Here is an 18,060-nt window from a genome sequence, read left to right as displayed (position 1 = left end):
AGACAGACAGACAGACAGACAGACAGACAGACAGACAGAAAAAGAAAGAAAGAAAGAAAGAAAGAAAGAAAGAAAGAAAGAAAGAAAGAAAGAAAGAAAGAAAGACAAAAAGAATGAGGCCCCCAACAACTAACCAAGCCCAGGCTGGGTTATACTCTTCCTGTGCTGGAAGATGGGGTGGGGGTCAAGTGGGGTCCTCCGGCCAACCAGTTAGCCATTTTTGAGATAGGGTTTGAGATAGGGTCTCAAAAATGGTGTGGAGAGTAACTGCGGAAGGCGTCCCTGGGTGACCTCGGCCTATACACAAAGGGTTAAGATGGTGAATTTTCTATTTTACCATAATAAAGGAAAAACTACTGTTTTCAGCTAAAAGGAATTACTACTATTAAATCTAAACTAGGAATATTGAACAGCTTATAATTCTGATGCCCTGTGTAAATAAGCAAACATTTGGACTAGGAAACAATTAACTTGGACTTAGTGTTAGCTTTGCACAAATAATATTCATTTACTATTAAAGTAGGGGTTTGTTGTTGTTGTGTTGTGTTGTCTTGGTTTGGTTTTTTCTCCAGGTAGCCCTGACTGTCCTGGAACTCACTCTGTAGACCAGATCTCAAGCTGGCCTCGAACTCATAGAGATCTGCCTTCCAAGTACTGGGGTTAAAAGCATGAGCCACGGGGCTGGAGAGACGGCTCAGTGGCTAAGAGCATGGCCTGCTCTTCCAAAGGTCCTGAGTTCAGTTCCCGGCAACCACATGGTGGCTCACAACCATCTGTAATGAGGTCTGGTGCCCTCTTCTGGCCTTCAGGCATACACACAGACAGAATATTGTGTGCATAATAAATAAGTATTTTTTAAAAAAAGCATAAGCCACCACCGCCCAGCCTCAGATTTAATATTCTTTTGTTTTGTTTTGTTGTTTTTCTCGACAGGGTTTCTCTGTGTAACAGTCCTGGCTGTCCTGGGACTCTCTCTGTAGACCAGGCTGGCCTTGAACTCACAGAGATCTGCCTGCCTCCCGAGTGCTGGGATTAAAGTTGGGCACCACCACTGCCCGGCACTATTAAAGCATTTTAAAGAATCGCATAAAAGAGAAAACACAACAGGAAGTAGCCCTAGAGAGTGTGGTGCAGTGCTGGGAGAGGGAGGGGGTGCGGATCCCAATTCCAGCAGGAGAAGAACGATTCCTAAGAGAACAAAAAGCCTAGTAAAACAAACAAGCACATTGAAAGAAATACCAGGGTGGCATCAAGTTGGCACCGCAGCGCTTGGGAAGCTGAGGCAGGAGGGTGGTGAAATTTGAGACCAGTCTGGCCTACATAGCAAGATCCTGTCTAAAAACAAACAACAACAAAACAGTAAAAGTGACTGAATTCTAGATCAAATACTGTTGGGTTCATTAGTCATTCTTGAATGTGCTTTTATTTAATTTTTATTTTATTTATTTGTTTATTTGTTTCAGACAGGGTCTTACTGTGTATCCCTAGCTGGCCTGGAACTCAGAGCATATGCTCCCATGCCCCACTGTGCTTGCTCTCCTCTCCCTCCTCTCTGGCAGGCTGGCTGTCTCTCATTCATTCTTTCTCTCTCTCTCTCTCTCTCTCTCTGTGTGTGTGTGTGTGTGTGTGTGTGTGTGGGATTTGCATGCAGAAATGAGAGGCCAGCCTGCAGGAGTTGGTCTTCCTCCGTCTGGGCTCTGGGAATCTAGTTCAGGTCCTTAGGGTTGGTGTGGGCTCATCTTCCTGCCGAGCCAATCTCACCCAGTGGCTTGTTATAGGGTGTGAATGTGGGGTTTCTTTGGATTGATGTTTGTTTTAGTGGAGTCTCACTGTGGGCCTGGTGGCCTAGAATTCACCACGTTCACCAGCCTAGCCTTAAACTCAGGGAGACCCCCTTGCTCCTTCCTTTGCCTCAGGATGTTGGAATTAAAGGTGTACACCACCCACCCATTCCTCTTTTTTTGTTGGTTTTTGTTATCTGTTTGTTTGTTTTACTTATTGAGAAAGAAAATAAACGCGTATGTAAGCAAAATATCTGAAAATAAGGAAGGTGATTACTTCATTTATATGAATCACATGGATCTGTTAATAAATTTAATAGTGCAAATATTTTAAAATCTATACTATTCTATTCTGGAGAACCGCAGCCCCTAAAAGAACAGGTCCACCTCAGGAGAGCAGTGGTTTGCTGGAAGGGTGGTGAGTGGGACAGAGGGAGGGGTCGGGCTCAACAGGACAGACCTGCCAAGTGACACCTCAGTGGCTTCTTTTTCCTTCACAGATCTGATTGAGTCTCTCAATCAGAAGGCACAGTCTGCTGGTGACCAACCCCAACCCACAGACACATCCCATACCACCCACAGGAAGGCAGGCGGGACCGAAACCCCCTCAGCCAACGGCGAGGCCGGAGGAGGAGAGAGCGCCAAGGGCTACACCTCAGAGCAAGTGGCAGCTGTGAAAAGGTAGAGGCCATGGGGTAGGGGGCTGGGAAGGGCCTTCCTCCCTTCATCCTGTGACCTGGAAGAGTCTTGGAAGATGGAGGAGGTCCGGCCTCATTTCCTACATGGTGGGAGCCAGGACCTCACCACGCACACAGCACCACAGCTGCTGACAGTCCAGACTGGAGACATTGCTGACCCATGCGTTCCTCTGCCCTTGGCCACCAGCCCTAGGCCTCCCACAGTTCTGTGTGTCACACAAAGACATGGCCATCTTGCCCTCCAGATTCTACCCCCACCCCCACCCCCAACAAAGGCCTTTTTAGAGCAGAGCCTGTGGGCAGGAGGCAAAGGCAGAGCTATGCCACCAAGGCGGGCAGCCCTGCAGAGTGACGCTCTTCTGGGCCTGACACCACCAGCCAGGACCTCTCAGGACTAGGCCCTCCCAACCCTCCTCCTCCCACCAGCTAACCTCAGAGACCTTCTGAGGTCGAGTTCACACCTTCTGGCAGGCAAGCTGAGTGTGAGTAAGTGTGACCAAGTGGTTTGTCCAATCCAGCTTGTATCCACCAGCTGTAGCTAACAGAAGCAGACTCCTAGAGAATGCCAATGAGGAATCCCAAAGACCCAGGGAGGAGGCATGTTGCAACAGAAGCAGCATTTCCTCAGGGTCCTGTGCATGGAATGAGCAGACGCCTGCCATTGCTGTCAGCAAGACGCATCTGCCCTTGGCTGATGGACACTCATGGTCCTTCCAAAGCAGCTTCCAGCAAGGGAGCCACTGCAGGCAATGGATGCCCACCTGGCCAAAGACAGCAGCTGCCACTGTGAAGTCCTAAGTGTATTTATGGTGTTTCCAGCAGGCCCTGACCAGTTCCCCATGCCAAGGAACTCCCTGTGGCTCCCTTGCCCCTCGAGTCAGACAGCTGACCCGGCTCTGGTCCCCCACACCTGCCCTGAGCTGTGTGCCATACACTGCTTGTTCCCACACCTCACCTCAGGCTCCCTGTCACACTCTTCTCCCTGTTCCAGGGTCAAGCAGTGTAAAGATTACTACGAGATCCTAGGGGTGAGCAGAAGTGCCTCGGACGAGGACCTGAAGAAGGCCTACCGCAAACTGGCCCTCAAATTCCATCCAGACAAGAACCATGCACCTGGTGCCACCGAAGCCTTCAAAGGTAAGCCAGCCCTGGGGTCTTTGAGGTTTTGTTTGTTAGTATGCTTGTCTTCCTATGTAGATTGGGCTGGCCTGGCACTTGCAGCAATCCCTCTGCCTCAGCCTCTGAAGTGTTGGGATTAAAAGTGTGTACCACCGTGCCCAAGTGTTCTGGTGTTTTTATCTCCTGTCTGATAATACAGGACCAAGGCAGCTTTCCCAAGACATCAGGGTGGAGGGAAGAAGAAAGTAGTCTCAGGTGTAATTCCAATCCCATAACTGTTCCCTCAGAAGGTTCCAGTAGACACCTCTAGCCACGTAGGCTGCAGAGTCTCACACAGTGCCAACCCTGCCTCCCCTTCATTTTCTGGGTTCCAGTGGAGGAGCCAGGAAGAACTCTGGTGGCTTCTCCAGAGTCACACTGCACTGAGGACAGGAGCAGAGTTCTGGTGGCTTCTCCAGAGTCACACCATACGGGGGCAGGAGCAGACTCCTGGCCTGTGTCCTGAGGCACAGGGCACCCTGTAATGGAAGACTTCTTCAGGACACTTGTCTGTGTCACTCCCACGACCTGCCCTGGGCCTGCACTGGGGACAGAGCGTCTTCTGACCCCAGAGCCCGTTGGTCTTTGGAATGGGTATGTCACCTCTGTCCAAAGCCGTAAGCCATCCTTTATGCACCTGGAGTTTCATCTCTGCCCCTCTCTGGCACTCGTGTGCACTGCCTCCGTGCCAGCCCTGTGTTGCAAGGGCCTTGCATTTTTTTGGTCCCTGGGTACTGTCCCCTTCGGGGAATGGTGTGGTGACTGAGCCTTGTTGTGTAGGACCGGGTCAGAGCTGTAGTAGAGTAGGAAGCCTGCGACAGTGATTCTGCCTTGTCAGATGGGAAAAGAGGATTCTGTCCTCCTGTGCAGGGCTGTAAGCTCTGAAACGAGTCTGTAGCCCACTGCTGTGAGTTGGGGAGCAGAGGGGAAGCAGGATCTGGGAGGCGCTGACCTTCTGCCCTGGGAGCACTGGCGAGGAAGCCCCAGTGCCAAGCAGAAAACAGCAGCTGGGGCCTGGGCCTTGGGGAGAGCAGCCTCATCCTGGCCACATTATCAGACACACAGGAGTCTCCACGAGAAAGCAGAGGGTTGAGCGCCTGCTGCTCCTCTGTTTACAGCAAAGGGCCTCAGGTCTGCTATTTTGGGTCACACTCTGACTTCAGGTTGTATTACCCTGACTCGGGCGCCCCACAGGTGAGAGTGTGCAGTGCGAAAGTACTCGAGCCAGACACACCTGAAACAGGTGTGTAGATCATGCCTACAACCCCAACACAGAGGCAAGAGAATAAAGTGTTGGGGGGCAACCTAGGCTACTTACCAAGTTCCTGGACAATTCTGGCAGTCTAGGGGATATAGTGGGGACCCTGAATGAATGAATGAATGAATGAATGAATGAGTGAATGAATGATAAAGGGAGCTTGAGTGTTAGTGCTCCTCACAGCCCATACTACAGACTTGCTTAGGGGTGCTCCTGATCACCTGCTCCCCAATGCTTGCTCAATGGTCTGGTTGTCTCTGCCCCTAAGTCCCCCCCTCCCCGTCCCCAAGACCTGAAGGAAGCAAGTTCTTGGCTGTATCGGGGCCCCACCCACACCCAGCCGACTAAGGCCTGATCTTTTCACCCCTTCCAGCCATCGGCACGGCATACGCCGTACTCAGCAACCCAGAGAAAAGGAAACAGTACGACCAGTTTGGTGACGACAAGAGCCAGGCTGCTCGGCACGGCCATGGCCACGGGGACTTCCACCGAGGCTTTGAAGCCGACATCTCCCCTGAAGACCTCTTTAATATGTTCTTTGGTGGTGGCTTTCCTTCCAGTAAGTCCACAAGCCGCCAGCTCGTGCTGGGGTAGACGGTGGGGTCTGGAAGCGGTAGCCCCTGACTCAGGACTTCCACCTTGCAGGTAATGTCCATGTCTACAGCAATGGCCGAATGCGATACACCTACCAGCAGAGGCAGGACCGCAGGGAGAACCAGGGTGATGTGAGTGACCCACCAGGGGAGTAGCCCTAAAGAAGGGACTCTTCATCCTCCTAATTATACTCTGAAGCCAAGGATCCATCTTTCTGCCGTCCCGGTGCCATTCTGCTAAGGGACACCAGAGGGAGCCACACTCCTGTTGCATAACAGCTTGGGGCGGATAGGACAGAATTTTTGTGAGTCGGTTTGTTCTTAAGGCTGAGGTAACATTTTCTGAGCAAACGTCATGAGAGGAACCAAAAGGCCTGCGTGGGTGCTCAGCCTTCTAGAAAGTGGCATGCTTTATAACTAGGCAGTGTTTCAGACACATTTGGCATGCCTCAGATCAACACAGGCAGCTAGCTGGCTGAGACCCAAACACTGCCGTCAACAAGTGAAGACAGTTAAACAGAGGGACACAGGCTTGTGTGCTCCCCCCATTCTCCCTCACCTCTCTCTCCATCCCTCCCCTCATCCCCCCTCACCGCTCTCTCCCTCCCGCTCCCTCACCTCTCTCTCTCTCTCTCCTCCCTCTCTTCCCGTTCCTCCTCCTCTCTTTCCCCCTCTCTCCTAGGATTTCCCCTGCAGTTGAAAACAACCGTGAACTCTTGATATCCCCACCTCTACCTTCCAAAACCTGGGAATACGTCTGAGGCGCCACGCCTAGCACATCTGTTTCGTTGGGGGTGGGCTTGGTTTTGGTTTGGTTTTAGTTTTGTTTTCTGAGACAGAATCTCGGTCTGTCAGGTCACTCTGGCTGGCCTATAACTTGCTATGTAGACTGCTTGTCTGGAACTCAGAGATCTGCCTGCCTCTGCTGAGTGCCACCATGCCCAGCTCTACTTTTGGTTGAGACAGAATTTTGCTATGTATCCATGGCTGGTCTGGGACGCCAACTTTCAGCTATTCTCCTGTCTCTGCCTCCCGAGTGTTAGGATTATAGGCATGTCTTTATATCTAACATACAGAAGAGGTTTTAAAATCACGATTTAATATAATGAATTTATTTTTAGTTGTCTTGTTTTTGTTCTACGAATCAAACCCAAGGCCTTGTTCGTGCTAGAAAAGCTGCATACCACAGACTGCGTCCCAACCCTTTAATTCGCTGCTTTTCTATCGGCGGTGTATTTGTGTGGCTCACAATTCAAAAAAGATACAGACTGTGAAGGTCTCTCTCCGGCCTGCCTCCCTTCCAGCCACTGACAGTCGCTGGTGGTTGTTCTTTCTTGACTGTCTGCACACACCATGTGCTCGCCACTGCTTGCTTTGTCTTTTTCTGGAAAAGCTGCCCTGTGGAGGATCTTCTGCCCTGGGAGAGAACTATGGGAGGGAGGGAGGGCATCACAGGTGCCGTTATGCTGGGGAGCTCTGACCGTCAGCCGTTCTTCCTCCAGGGCGGGCTCGGAGTGTTTGTCCAGCTGATGCCCATCCTCATTCTCATCCTGGTGTCAGCGCTCAGCCAGCTCATGGTATCCAGCCCACCCTACAGCCTGAGCCCGAGACCGTGAGTACATGTCCCTGGGCCAGCCCAGCACCATAGGGGAACTCGGTCCTCACCAGAGCTCCACCTTCCCACCCTGATCTAGCAGGTACCCACGCATAGCAGAGAAAGCTGGCTTAGGTCCAGAAGCACACTGTCTGAGCCTAGCCCCTTAGACTTTTGAGGCTCATGACCCCTCAGAAAACACCAAAGAAGTTCCGGGCCCCTCCTCGAGGCGACACACTGTCCTGCGTGATTTTATAAGCATGACTTCCCACCACGGTTCCTACCTTTGCTGACCCTGAGAGGCCCTCTACTCTTATTTACAGTCTGTTTGAATCCCTAAGAAAGAACAGGGGTTTAGTCCTTCAGAGGGGGGTGGCTTACATCCTGGTTCTGCATTGAGAGCTGTGACCCCAGGTGAGTCATGTAACCTTGGTTCCCTCATCTGTAAAATGGAAACAATAGCGTCCATCTACTTGGAGGAATTAGTAACACGTGTGAGATGCCTCGCCCACTGGACGAGCTCAGCAATGTCTGTTGAGTGGCTACGCGCTCTCAACGGCCAGGCCAGCGGTCAGCTTGAGTGAGTGAGCTGACCCTCAGAGGTGTCAACGCCTGTCTTTTCCTAGTGCCAGGAACAGTGGCTTCTCAGCTTCTGCTCCCGCAAGCCCTTAGCTCTGATCCCTTGGCCCGCCCACTGCCAAGGCCCCGGCAGGCTCCCTCAGCCAGCAGGGGGCAGAGTTGGCCTCTGCTCCTTCACCAGTACAGCTTGCCTGGAGCCAGGTGCAACCCTTCTCCAGCAGCTGGGGCTGCCTCCCTGGAGCAGTGGCTCCTGCTGGGTGTCAAGGCTTCTCTTGCTGCCCGCAGATCCTGTGGCTACAGCTTCTTCTGACATTCTGTTCCTTTTTGGTTTCTCTTGTGGAGTTGAATATGAGCTCCCAACCCATGCTCACCCACACCATTTAGAGACAGACACAGCTCTGTGCTCTCATTTCAACCTGGGACTCAGAACTCCAGGCAGGCCCTGGACGTCCCTGAGCTTAGAGACAGGAAAGACAGAGCCCACACCCTTGCCAAGAGCAGCTTCCCGGACCTCTCCTCAGGACTTCTCCCACATGCCCCAGTTCTCAGCAGAGCACCTAAAGGTGGGGTTTCCATAGGCTGGACTCTTCGTGCAGCAGAGGGCGTTCCGCCTTCGCTGCAGACCTTCATTTTGGGGAGCCAGCTGTCCCTGTGGCCTGTGTGGCACCTCCTGCCACCGGGCCATCACCCTTCCAGCTGCCCACTTTGTGCCTGCTGTGTTTCTGGTCAGGTCGGTGGGCCATGTCCACAAGCGAGTCACTGACCACCTGAGCGTCACGTACTATGTGGCAGACACCTTTTCCGAAGAATACACGGGCTCCAACCTCAAGACCGTGGAACGGAATGTGGAAGATGATTATATTGCCAACCTCCGCAACAACTGCTGGAAGGAAAAGCAGCAGAGTAAGTGCGCGTGTGTGTGCATGTGTGTGTTTGTATATGTGTGCATGTGTTCGTGTCTGCGCCTATGTGCACGCGTGTGTGCAAGTGTGTACCTGGGGATACTCGTCTGTGTTCTCAAGCATGGGCGGGTGGGAGTAGCAGCGCTGGTGATAGCTGGAGAGGGCAGCCAGGAACTGTGCCTGAGAATAGGAAAACCCGGCACCTGGCATTGTCCTGTGCCAGCCGCCTTACTGCCAAGACTTGAACTCCACTCCTGGCTTCCCCTGGGGCTATAAGCCCAGGGCCAATTGATGACTTCATTGAGGTCATCATGGGTCACTGGTGCCTGTTGTAGTTGCTAGAGGTGAGTGTGTAAGAGACAGATTGGACACCCTTGGCCATGCACAGATCCTGTATGCCCCTGGTCTTTCTGTGGGACGCCAGGACTATACGACAAGGTATACGACATAGGTTTTCTCCTTGGCTAGCCTCCTTGTGTTCTGTGGGAGAGTGCCTCTGTCACCTCTCTTCCCAAGGGGCAGCTCAGTCTCTTGTTCAGGTTCTCCCCTGCTGGGAGACCGGCCCTGCCCCAGCTCCTGGTCCTGTCTTTCACCACCGGCTCAGGCAGGTAAACCCCAGGAGGTCTTGGAGCGCTGACCTTGCCCCGTTTCTTTGCAGAGGAAGGCTTGCTGTACCGGGCCCGCTACTTTGGTGACACAGACATGTACCACAGAGCACAGAAGATGGGCACCCCGAGCTGCAGTCGACTGTCAGAGGTGCAGGCCTCCCTGCATGGATAGTTCTGGGCCAGCGCAGCACCAGGTCCAAGTATGAGCCAGGACTGCTTCTTTGCTGCAATTCCTGGCAGCCTTGGCCTTGGTCATGAGCAGAGGAAAGCGGGGGGGGGGGGGGGGGGGGGGGAGCCTGGTAATGATAGCAGAGACTCTTCACATCCTGACACCTCCAGCCTCCTCCAGAGAAGGCCCTGGGCACCTTGGAAAACTGAGGCCTGTGGCAGCTCTCCAGTCACCCTGTTCTGCCTTAACCCTCCTCATGAATCCAGGACAGGGATACCCAAAAGGCAAAGGCCCTTCTGGTTCCTTTACCTACTCCAATGATCAAGCCACCTCATCCCTTTCCCAAGCCTAAGCTTTTATTGCCTTTGCTATCACATAGTACTGGGTCACTGAAAACAGGGAAATCCATGGGGGTTAGTGGCCAGGAGCCCATCTCCCCCTCGTTCCAGGCAGGAGGAAATGGAGCAAAATGAACCAGCCCATCCACAGGCAGGAGAGGGCTGTGGGCCTCTGACCACTCCCTCTCTGGGGGTATCTGAGGCCCTCACTTCAGTGCTCTGCACCTGGGAGCCTAGGAGCCACGAGCATCCGGCCCCACCCAGCATCTCAGCTGTGGTCTGGAGGAAGGGAACAAAAGGTCACAAGTTCAGGGTCAAAAGCAGCCACTGAGCACAGGAGGGGTGGGGAAAAGTGAAAGTTGCTGTTAACGGGCACCCCACCCCCTCCACCCCTTCTCCAGCAAGTGGGCTATGGGCTCAGTTCCCAGTTCCCGGAGTGGGTAGCCTGGCTCAAGCCCAGCAGAGTGTGGGCAGAGCCAGTTCTTTGCATAGGTACCCTGCCTACCCCCTCCTCTGTCTGTGTCCCCTGGACACACAGCCAGCTGCAGACTGCTCCAAGGCCACTCGCTAGCCAATGTCAGCTCTGGAGCAGCTCATCACACGGGTGGCACAGGGCTTGGGCAGGGCCAGCTGCTCGCACGTGGGGTTGAGCTGGAGGTGCCTGCTACAGCTCCTCACCTAACTGTCTCCCTCTTTTCCCCAGACTATGAAATCCCTGGAGAATATTTGGTGACACACACTGAGCCAAGGTGATGGACTATATATTTAAGGAAAGACATACACAGGAAAAAAAAGTGGAACTAGAGGCCGAACACCGCCCAGCTGCCCTCTCTCAGCAGTGACTGCAGAAAGCTCTTAGGACGGACAGAAAGAAAGAAAGCCTGCTGCAGGGCTGCTTCCTCCCCTCCCAGGCTGGCAAGAAGCTCCACATCGCCGGCTCCTAGGATACAGAAACCATGGCAACGAAAGTAGAATGTAAAACTTGCAGCAAATGTCTGTGGGGAAGGACTGGGGGAGGGGACTCCCCACTGTCTCTCCTCCCCCTCTCCCAGGAAGCCAGCACCAGTCACCTTACAGGAGAAGCCAGGCAGAGGCATGAGCCAAGGAATAGAGAGGAGAGAGTTCCAGAGAATGTAATTTAGAAATGCATACGTATGTATATATATCTATTTATATGTAAATAGACATATATAAAGATATATATATATATAAAGTCTTTTTTAACTGTGCAGGGATTGGGTTAAGATGTCTAGTTGATTTCTTCCATGTTTTAGAAAATGAGGTCTGTTTAAGTAAGAAGGCAGCCTGGTTTTCAAAAGTTAGACAGTAGCCGTGCCTACCACACACAGAAAGTCAAGTCAGATGCTCTTAGCGTCAGTCACCCTTAGCCACAGCCTGGCTTTGATGGCAGCAGTAATCATGGTGGTATAAATCCATAGGAAACTTCCAAAGGTCACCAGGCTTAAGGTTAAGGTAGAGGGGACCAGGCTGGGGGCAGAGAAAGGTACCCCTGGAGATAGATAGGTGGTCAGTATTGGGCCATGGCAGAGACCCCAGATGGCCCTACTGGTGTGAGGCCAGCTCCTCACGCTGCCTCCTCCTGGCAGCCTCAGGTGGACTCTTGGCCCTAGTGCCCAGGAGCCCTGCAGCCAGTCCCCCTACCCATACCTCTTCCCCACCCAAGTCCCCAGGTGGGTTTGCCTTACAGGTGCCACGGCACAGCTCCACCATTGCCAACAGGTTCTCTCTAAGTTGTGCACCAAGAACTCCAGAAGGCTCTTCATGCGGGAGTTGAGCCAGGACCCAGGTGCAGCCGAGCCTGTGAAGAGGAGCCCGTTGCCTGTGGGCGCCTGTCTCTACTTCCACAGCAGACTCTACCAGACCTTTAGTCACTGGATGAAGACTCCACGACAACCAGAATGGCTTTCCCCTTCAGATGCGGAATTTTCTCAAAACAGCCATTGCTGCCAGGGCAGGAGGGAGTTTAGTCTACTCCCACGGTTATCCTGGGCCTTTGGGAACCGCCATTTCTGTTTTCCTGTGGCAGTGGATGAGGCACTGCACCTGCCGTCTTCCAAAGCCTTACTTCCCCAAGCTGCCAGCCCAGAGGTGGCATCTGTCCCCCCAGGGTCTCTATAATTCAATCCCTAACAAATAGGATTCTTGCTGGTAAAGGAAGTTTGGTTAGGAATGTCAAATCTGGTTTCTTTTTAAAACAAGGTCCCACCCTGCAATGAAGTGGCCACCCTGGCCCGGAGAAATGATGAGAACTGGGCACAGACCAGAGTACCCCGCCCACAGTGGTCCTGGTGCTCTGCCTCCACCACCCCAACAGTCTGGTCTTGGTACCTGTCCCTAGAGGGGCTGAGCCATGTGCAATAAGAACATAGATCCTAAAGGATCCCCTGAGAAGCTGTATTTCTTGAATTAGAGTTCTGATATTGTACATCTATAAATATATGTTTATTATGTCATTGGCAGTGGTGGGTATGCATTGAGCAGGAGATTGGGGCATAGAGCTCCCACCAGTTGCTAAGGACACCATCCAGCCTGCTCCTCAGGAGCTGCAGACAAAGGATATGGAGCTCAGATGACTGTGGGGCTGAAGAACATGGTGCCCCAGCCATCAATCCTAGATGGGGACCTGCCCATCACCCCTTTACACCTTCTGTTTTTCCTGTCACTGGCCTGGGCTGGAGCCCACTCCTGATCTGGGATATGCGGGAAATTCCCAAGTGAGTCTTGCCATCTCTGGTCCACCATCTTCTCTCCCACAGTCTCCTCTCCCTGGGAGGTGGGAAAAGCTAACACTGAGGCAGCCTCAGGCTCCAAGGGTGAGTGAGCCGCAGATCTGCCCGGCCTCCCGGAGACAGGGCCGCCAGCACTGAGTGGCGGGCCCAGGCCCCTCCCGCTTGCACGCCAGCCAAAGGCAGGCAGGCTGCCTGGTGGTGCCACTGCAGCCCGGGAGCTCATTGGCTGTCCCCAGCAGGGTCACCGCAGCCTGCCCCGGCCTGCAAGCTGCCACTTGTTAGCTGCACTTGGCAGAAGGGACAGCCAGCTTCCTATCCCCCACCCTCCCGTACTAACTAAACAGCTCAGGGAGCCAGAAGGGGTGGGACACCATCCATCTGCAGCAAAAAAGAGGCTTTCAGCCGGCCGCTCCTCCCCCTGTCAGGCGGCAAGAAAAGCCCTTCTGGGCCTCAGGGACCTGCCCGCTATCTCCTAGATCCGCCCTGCTCAGGTCCGGGACAGGGGCTCCGAAGGACAAGGAACAGGCACCTGGCCTAATCTCTGCCAGACAATCACGTCACCTGGCTGTCTCGGGCAGGTGTGCGGGAGTTCCGACATTTGACATTGGTTCAGGACCTGCTCAGAATTCCCTCTCAAGCCTCACTCTGTAAGTGGGAGTCAGCCCATTTCCCAGAACTGGAAACAGACTTGCCAGAAGGTGTCAAGGGGCTTCTGGGAATTGTGTGTTTGCCTGTTTGGAAGCCTAGCAAAATGACCACTCTGCAGACAGTCACTGGAACTAAATCACTGTGTTTGACATGACCATGTGGGTTAGGTTTAGTTTGGGTTTTATGAGATAGAGTCACTCTCTAGCCCTGGCTGCCATGAAACTCACTGTGTAGAACAGGCTGGCTTTCAATTTGCAGTAGTCAGCTTCCTGCCTGTGTTTCCCTGGTGCTGGGAATTATGGGTAATGTATCTGGGGCTTCTTAGGATTTTGACTTTCTTTTTGAGACAGGTTTCGTGTACCCCTTGAACTCCTAATTCTCCTGCCTCCACCTCCAGAGTGCTAGGATTAGGGGTGATGAACCACTACTCCAGGCCAAACCCGGTCTTCAAGTGTGGTCGGTGTAAATTCAGGAACACGGACAAGGGTGAAAACCCTTGGAAAACGCACATCAACTGGATTGAACTGCCCAGTCTAGCAGGTGTCTCGCTTCAAAATGACATGGGTGTCCACCTCCTATAAAGGACTGTGTCCATCAGTTGGGATCAAACCCAGAAGCAGCATAGAAAACCAGTTATTAGTGTCGGTGTGGACTCCAGCCGCCTCACGCTCAAGTCTGGCTTCTTAAGCACTGGCTGGGTGACCTTGGGCACGAATGTCACTTAACCTCCCTGGGCCTTGGCATCCTCATCTACACCGGGAGAAGGGCGCAGACACCGGGCTCACGGGACAGTTGTGTGGAGCAAGAGCTGGCTCCCAGAAAACACTTGACACGGTGTCTGATCACAGGCAGCTTCATCCCAGCGTCATTTGTCCTGTCAACAAAGATTGTCTGACACTGATGTCAAGTCCCATTCTAGACACCGGAACCACAGATGACAGGAGCACTGCTCTTGAGGAAATGGGGCAGGCCGGAGTGTGTCTGGTGAGGACAAGGCTTCTGACTGGAGCAGCTGGGATAAGCGGTGGGGAGATTCCAGCCTGAGGGAGTGTGGCAGAGGCCTGAAGGTGAGGAGGGACAAGCAGGCGCAGCCAGGGAAGGATATGTAGGCCAGATCCCCAGTCTGTAATTATCACACTGGCCGTACACAGTAGTCTTGGACAGAGAAAAAAAGTCACCAAGAATAAAAGCTCCTGCCTGTCCTATATGTCCTCCCACAGCATCTCAGCCATCCTTAGTGCCCTCCCTGGCTGGGCTCTGGAGGGCTATGCGTAAGGCAAAGGAGAAACCATATGGGAAATGGGGGAAGTGGGATATCACTTCCCCAAACTCCAGCCATAGGATGTTCCCAAAGGACAGGGCCCAGGCCTCCTGTCACTTCCGTAGCCAGTTGGGCAGGAAATAAAGGCCCAGGACACAGGCCTGTCAGGGGAAGGAGGCAGCTGGGTAAAGCTTACTCAGCCAGGCAACCCTGCCAAAAGCCCAAAGCTACAGTTTTGTTTATGGAAAGGAGTCGCTGGTGCCACACCTTGCCCACCCTGCCCTTCCCTCCCATCTGAATTGGTCTAAACAAAGTCCCTAGGAAGGACAGGATTGGCTGTGGTAGCTCAGGCTTTGGGTGAGCTGTCATTGGGTGAGGTGCCCCAGTGGAGCTGGCACTGAGAACAAGGGTCAGACCCAGGGGCTTTTGGGTAGTCATTCTCCAGTACCTTAACTAATTGTCCTCATCTTTCTGGTGAACATGGATGAGAGATAAGTACCTGAACCAACATGGGGATGCTGAGGGTCTCGGCCCAGGCCTTACTCCCATGTCCTGATATCACCCAAATTTCCCCATGACCATATCACTCCTGGTGACGTTGTCCCGGCTCCACATAGCCTGCAAGCCCTGGCATGCACGCTGAAGCTTCTGTCGCCTTCTCTGCCTTTGGCCTGGCTCCCTCATCTGCATCTTGGCGCTGCCCCTTGGAAGGCCTGCAGCTCACGTTGGATACCCAGATGCTGAGATGCACAGATTAAGTCTTCTGTCAGCCTTCAGCGCCCACCAGCCTCCAGCAGTGGGCTCAAGGAGGCTGACTCCAGAGGTATCTGCATGGTTCCCTGGCAGCATCTTCCTCCCCTGGGGTGACAGAGGCTTGCATTGTGCACCATTCTTTCTGTGACTACACAGTGGGGTCCCAGACAGAAAGCTGAGAAAGGATCAAGGTTGGAAGGAAAAAGGGACCCCCCTGGGCACAGAGACAGCTGTCTGCAAGGTATTTGTGCCTCACCACCTCTTCTGCCAGGGTCACCTGTGGGCCACTTTGCATCCACAAACTCAGACCGAGCTGTGTCCATCTAAGGAAAAGGGCCCACTAAATGGTAGACCTGACAAGCAGGGGAATTTGAAGAGATCTTTCTCCTTTTCCTACCTTCTGAGGGAAGCAGGATCCTACTGGAAATGCCCCACAATTCCTCTCCCTAAGAGAATTAGGACCAGGAGCCAACTTGAGAATGGCAGTGGCCAGGGAGCAGCCACTGACTCCAGCACTCAGCCAGTGCCAGGCGGCACCACCCATGCCTGGAATCAGAAACAGTCCTGTTCTTGGCCTCCCCAAGTGTTGTCCTGGCCACTAGCCACCTGGTCACGTCTGGCACTCATTGCCACCTGCTGGCTACCAGCCCATGGCCCCGTGCTCTAATACTGACTTCCTGAACCCCAAACTCTGTTACTAGCCACAGCAGAGAGCTGCCACCAATGCTGCAAGCACCAAGCAGGTAGCAGTCGTGTCCCGTAAGGTGGTCAAGCCTCCAAGGCACAGGGCCCTCCCTGAAGCCTGGGGTCCTGTCTCTGTCGGACACCTTTGTGGAGCTGAAGCAGTGTGTAAAAGTCCAGATGGATGTCAAGGTCCAGTCCCAGCAGGAACAGAAAGCACTCCTCGCTGGTACTGTTTGTAAAATGTCATCATTATAATTACCAGCATCCTCCCGCAGCCCTTTCCATTTATCATCTCGACTGCCAGCCTGTCAGCCACCAAGCTTGCAGGTGTTCAGGTTCCTGGGCACAAGTCTTACTTGGGCCCTCGGGGTCTTTGTTCAGAATCTCAAAGGCCAGGAGCCAGTCTTCAGGACCCTGAGCCCAAACCTGCACTGGCTCACTGCTGAAGCAGGGTAGAATCATAACGCCCGATGATCAAATTGTCTGACCTACTTCTGCCAATATTAATAGCTCTAGAGCCTGGTGACCTGGGCTGGAACAGTCTAGGATGAAACACAGTTCGAGGAACTGTTGACTTGGGTTTGTTCTCAGCCAGACATCTGGGAGGTGCATGGGATGGGGGGGAGGTATAAGTGAAAGGAAAGAGTCCTCTGGCCTCTTACAGCTTCTCATTCTGTGTCATGCGAACCCAGGAGGATGGCCTGAAGACCAGATGTCACTCAGGGGTAGTGTTCCAGTGCTTGTGCCCAGGCCTCTGGGACCTTGGGTGACCTGTGCCCTGCGTTATACTGGGTCTGATCTGAGACCAGGTCTCTCCTCCTTCCCCAGCCCTTCTGCTTGACTTGGCCCAGGCTGACCAAAGCCCACATGACAAGCAGCCTTATCAGTAGGAGGACAGCTCCCCCACTTCCTTCCTCTGCCCTCCTTTCCTGCTCTAACTTTGCACCATGGCTACCTGCAGGTGCCATCACCCCAGGGACAAACCAGGAAAGCCTGAGCTGGGCCAAGCGCCCAGACTTTGCCTCCAGGAGAGAACCAGGCACAAGCTGCCCATCTTGGCACCCAGGGGCAGAACCCTGGAGCCCTTCTCTTGAGCTGCCAATTGTGACTCTGGAAGATGCCACAGACTCTTGTTGCCTTATTGATAGATTGGTACAGGAGCTTCCCCGAGGAACTAACTCAAGGGGCTGGTGGGCCAGCTGCTGAGTAAGGTTGGACGTTATAGAACCAAATTTTATCCCTAGGTAGAAGGTTCCAGAAACCCCAGAACAACAAAGACAGCATCTGTACCTTTCAGGGAAGCAACAGATTCTGTAGAGAGGGGTTTTCCATGCGCCCAAGGCCTTTGCAGAAGTGGGATAGCCTGGAGCTTCAGTCTCCCCTGCGATACTCCCCTCCCCTGCCTGTCCTTGGTGCAGTCAGAACTTTGTTGAAAAGAGCCCACTGATAAAAATAAATATTTAATTTAAATGTGTGTGTGTGTGTGTGTTTCAGGCAGAGACTCATGTGGCCCAGGTTGTCTTCAAGTTCACTGGTTTTTAATAATATTTTTATTTATTAGTTCATGCCACCATGTACATACGGCGTTCACATGCCACCATGTACAGACAGAAGTCAGCTCAGCGGACAGCCGGGGGGAGTCACTTCTCTGCTTCTGCTGTGTGGCGCCCAGAGATGAGACTCGGCAGTGAGCGCCTTTGTCTTCTGACTCATCTCATTGGTTCTGGACTCCCCAGGTTTGACCTCCTAGGTCTGATCCTCCTTCTCTTGCCTCCCAAGTGTTGGGATTATGGGTGTGTTTTGTCGTGCCCAATTTAAAATACATACTTAAAAACCAGAACCTTGGGGCCTGTGAGATGGCTCAGTGGGTAGGAGGAAAGTGACTGCAGTATGTTCTCTCTCTCTCTCTCTCTCTCACACACACACACACACACACACACACACAGAGTAAAGTAAGTGGGGCTAGGGAGATGAGCATCAGTTTGAAGCACTTACTGCTGCCAGGCAGTGGTGCTGCACGCCTTTAATCCCAGCACTCAGGAGGCAGAGGCTAGTAGAGCTTTCTGAGTTAGAGGCTAGCCTGGTCTACAAGTGAGTTCCAGGATAGCCAAGGTTCCACAAACAAACCCTGTCTTGAAAAACTTAAATAAATAAATAAATAAATAAATAAATAAATAAATAGCATTACTGCTTTCACAGAGGGCCTGGGTTCAGTTCCCATCACCCCTCAATCATCTGTAATTCCAGTTCTAGGGCACCTGACACCCTCTTCCGGTCTCTTTAGGC

At 53.0% G+C, this 18,060-nt stretch overlaps 1 protein-coding gene across 3 annotated transcripts in view; it reads left to right on the top strand.

Moving 5' to 3' along the window:
* The window catches only part of Dnajb12 (DnaJ heat shock protein family (Hsp40) member B12), a 22,348-nt gene extending 10,196 nt beyond the window's left edge, over positions 1–12,152 (top strand). Inside the window, exons 2-9 of one of the 3 annotated variants that reach the window (XM_050140067.1) lie at positions 2,282–2,462; positions 3,471–3,616; positions 5,269–5,454; positions 5,541–5,620; positions 6,991–7,100; positions 8,392–8,564; positions 9,222–9,319; positions 10,382–12,152. In XM_050140067.1, the coding sequence (XP_049996024.1) occupies positions 2,282–2,462; positions 3,471–3,616; positions 5,269–5,454; positions 5,541–5,620; positions 6,991–7,100; positions 8,392–8,564; positions 9,222–9,319; positions 10,382–10,411 (1,004 nt within the window). In that variant the 3' untranslated portion in view covers positions 10,412–12,152. Of the gene's footprint in view, positions 1–2,281; positions 2,463–3,470; positions 3,617–5,268; positions 5,455–5,540; positions 5,621–6,990; positions 7,101–8,391; positions 8,565–9,221; positions 9,372–10,381 lie in introns of all 3 variants that reach the window. The other 2 variants (XM_050140087.1, XM_050140078.1) reach the window with 2 other exon arrangements.
* The last annotated feature ends 5,908 nt before the right edge of the window (positions 12,153–18,060 follow it).

Source organism: Alexandromys fortis, unplaced genomic scaffold (genome assembly GCF_014885135.2).
Source record: "Alexandromys fortis isolate MF-2015 unplaced genomic scaffold, M_Fortis_MF-2015_v1.1 scaffold_9, whole genome shotgun sequence".
NCBI lineage: Eukaryota > Metazoa > Chordata > Mammalia > Rodentia > Cricetidae > Alexandromys > Alexandromys fortis.
The sequence above is the reverse complement of the archived record's forward strand: the minus strand, read 5'-3'. Positions and strand labels throughout refer to the sequence as shown.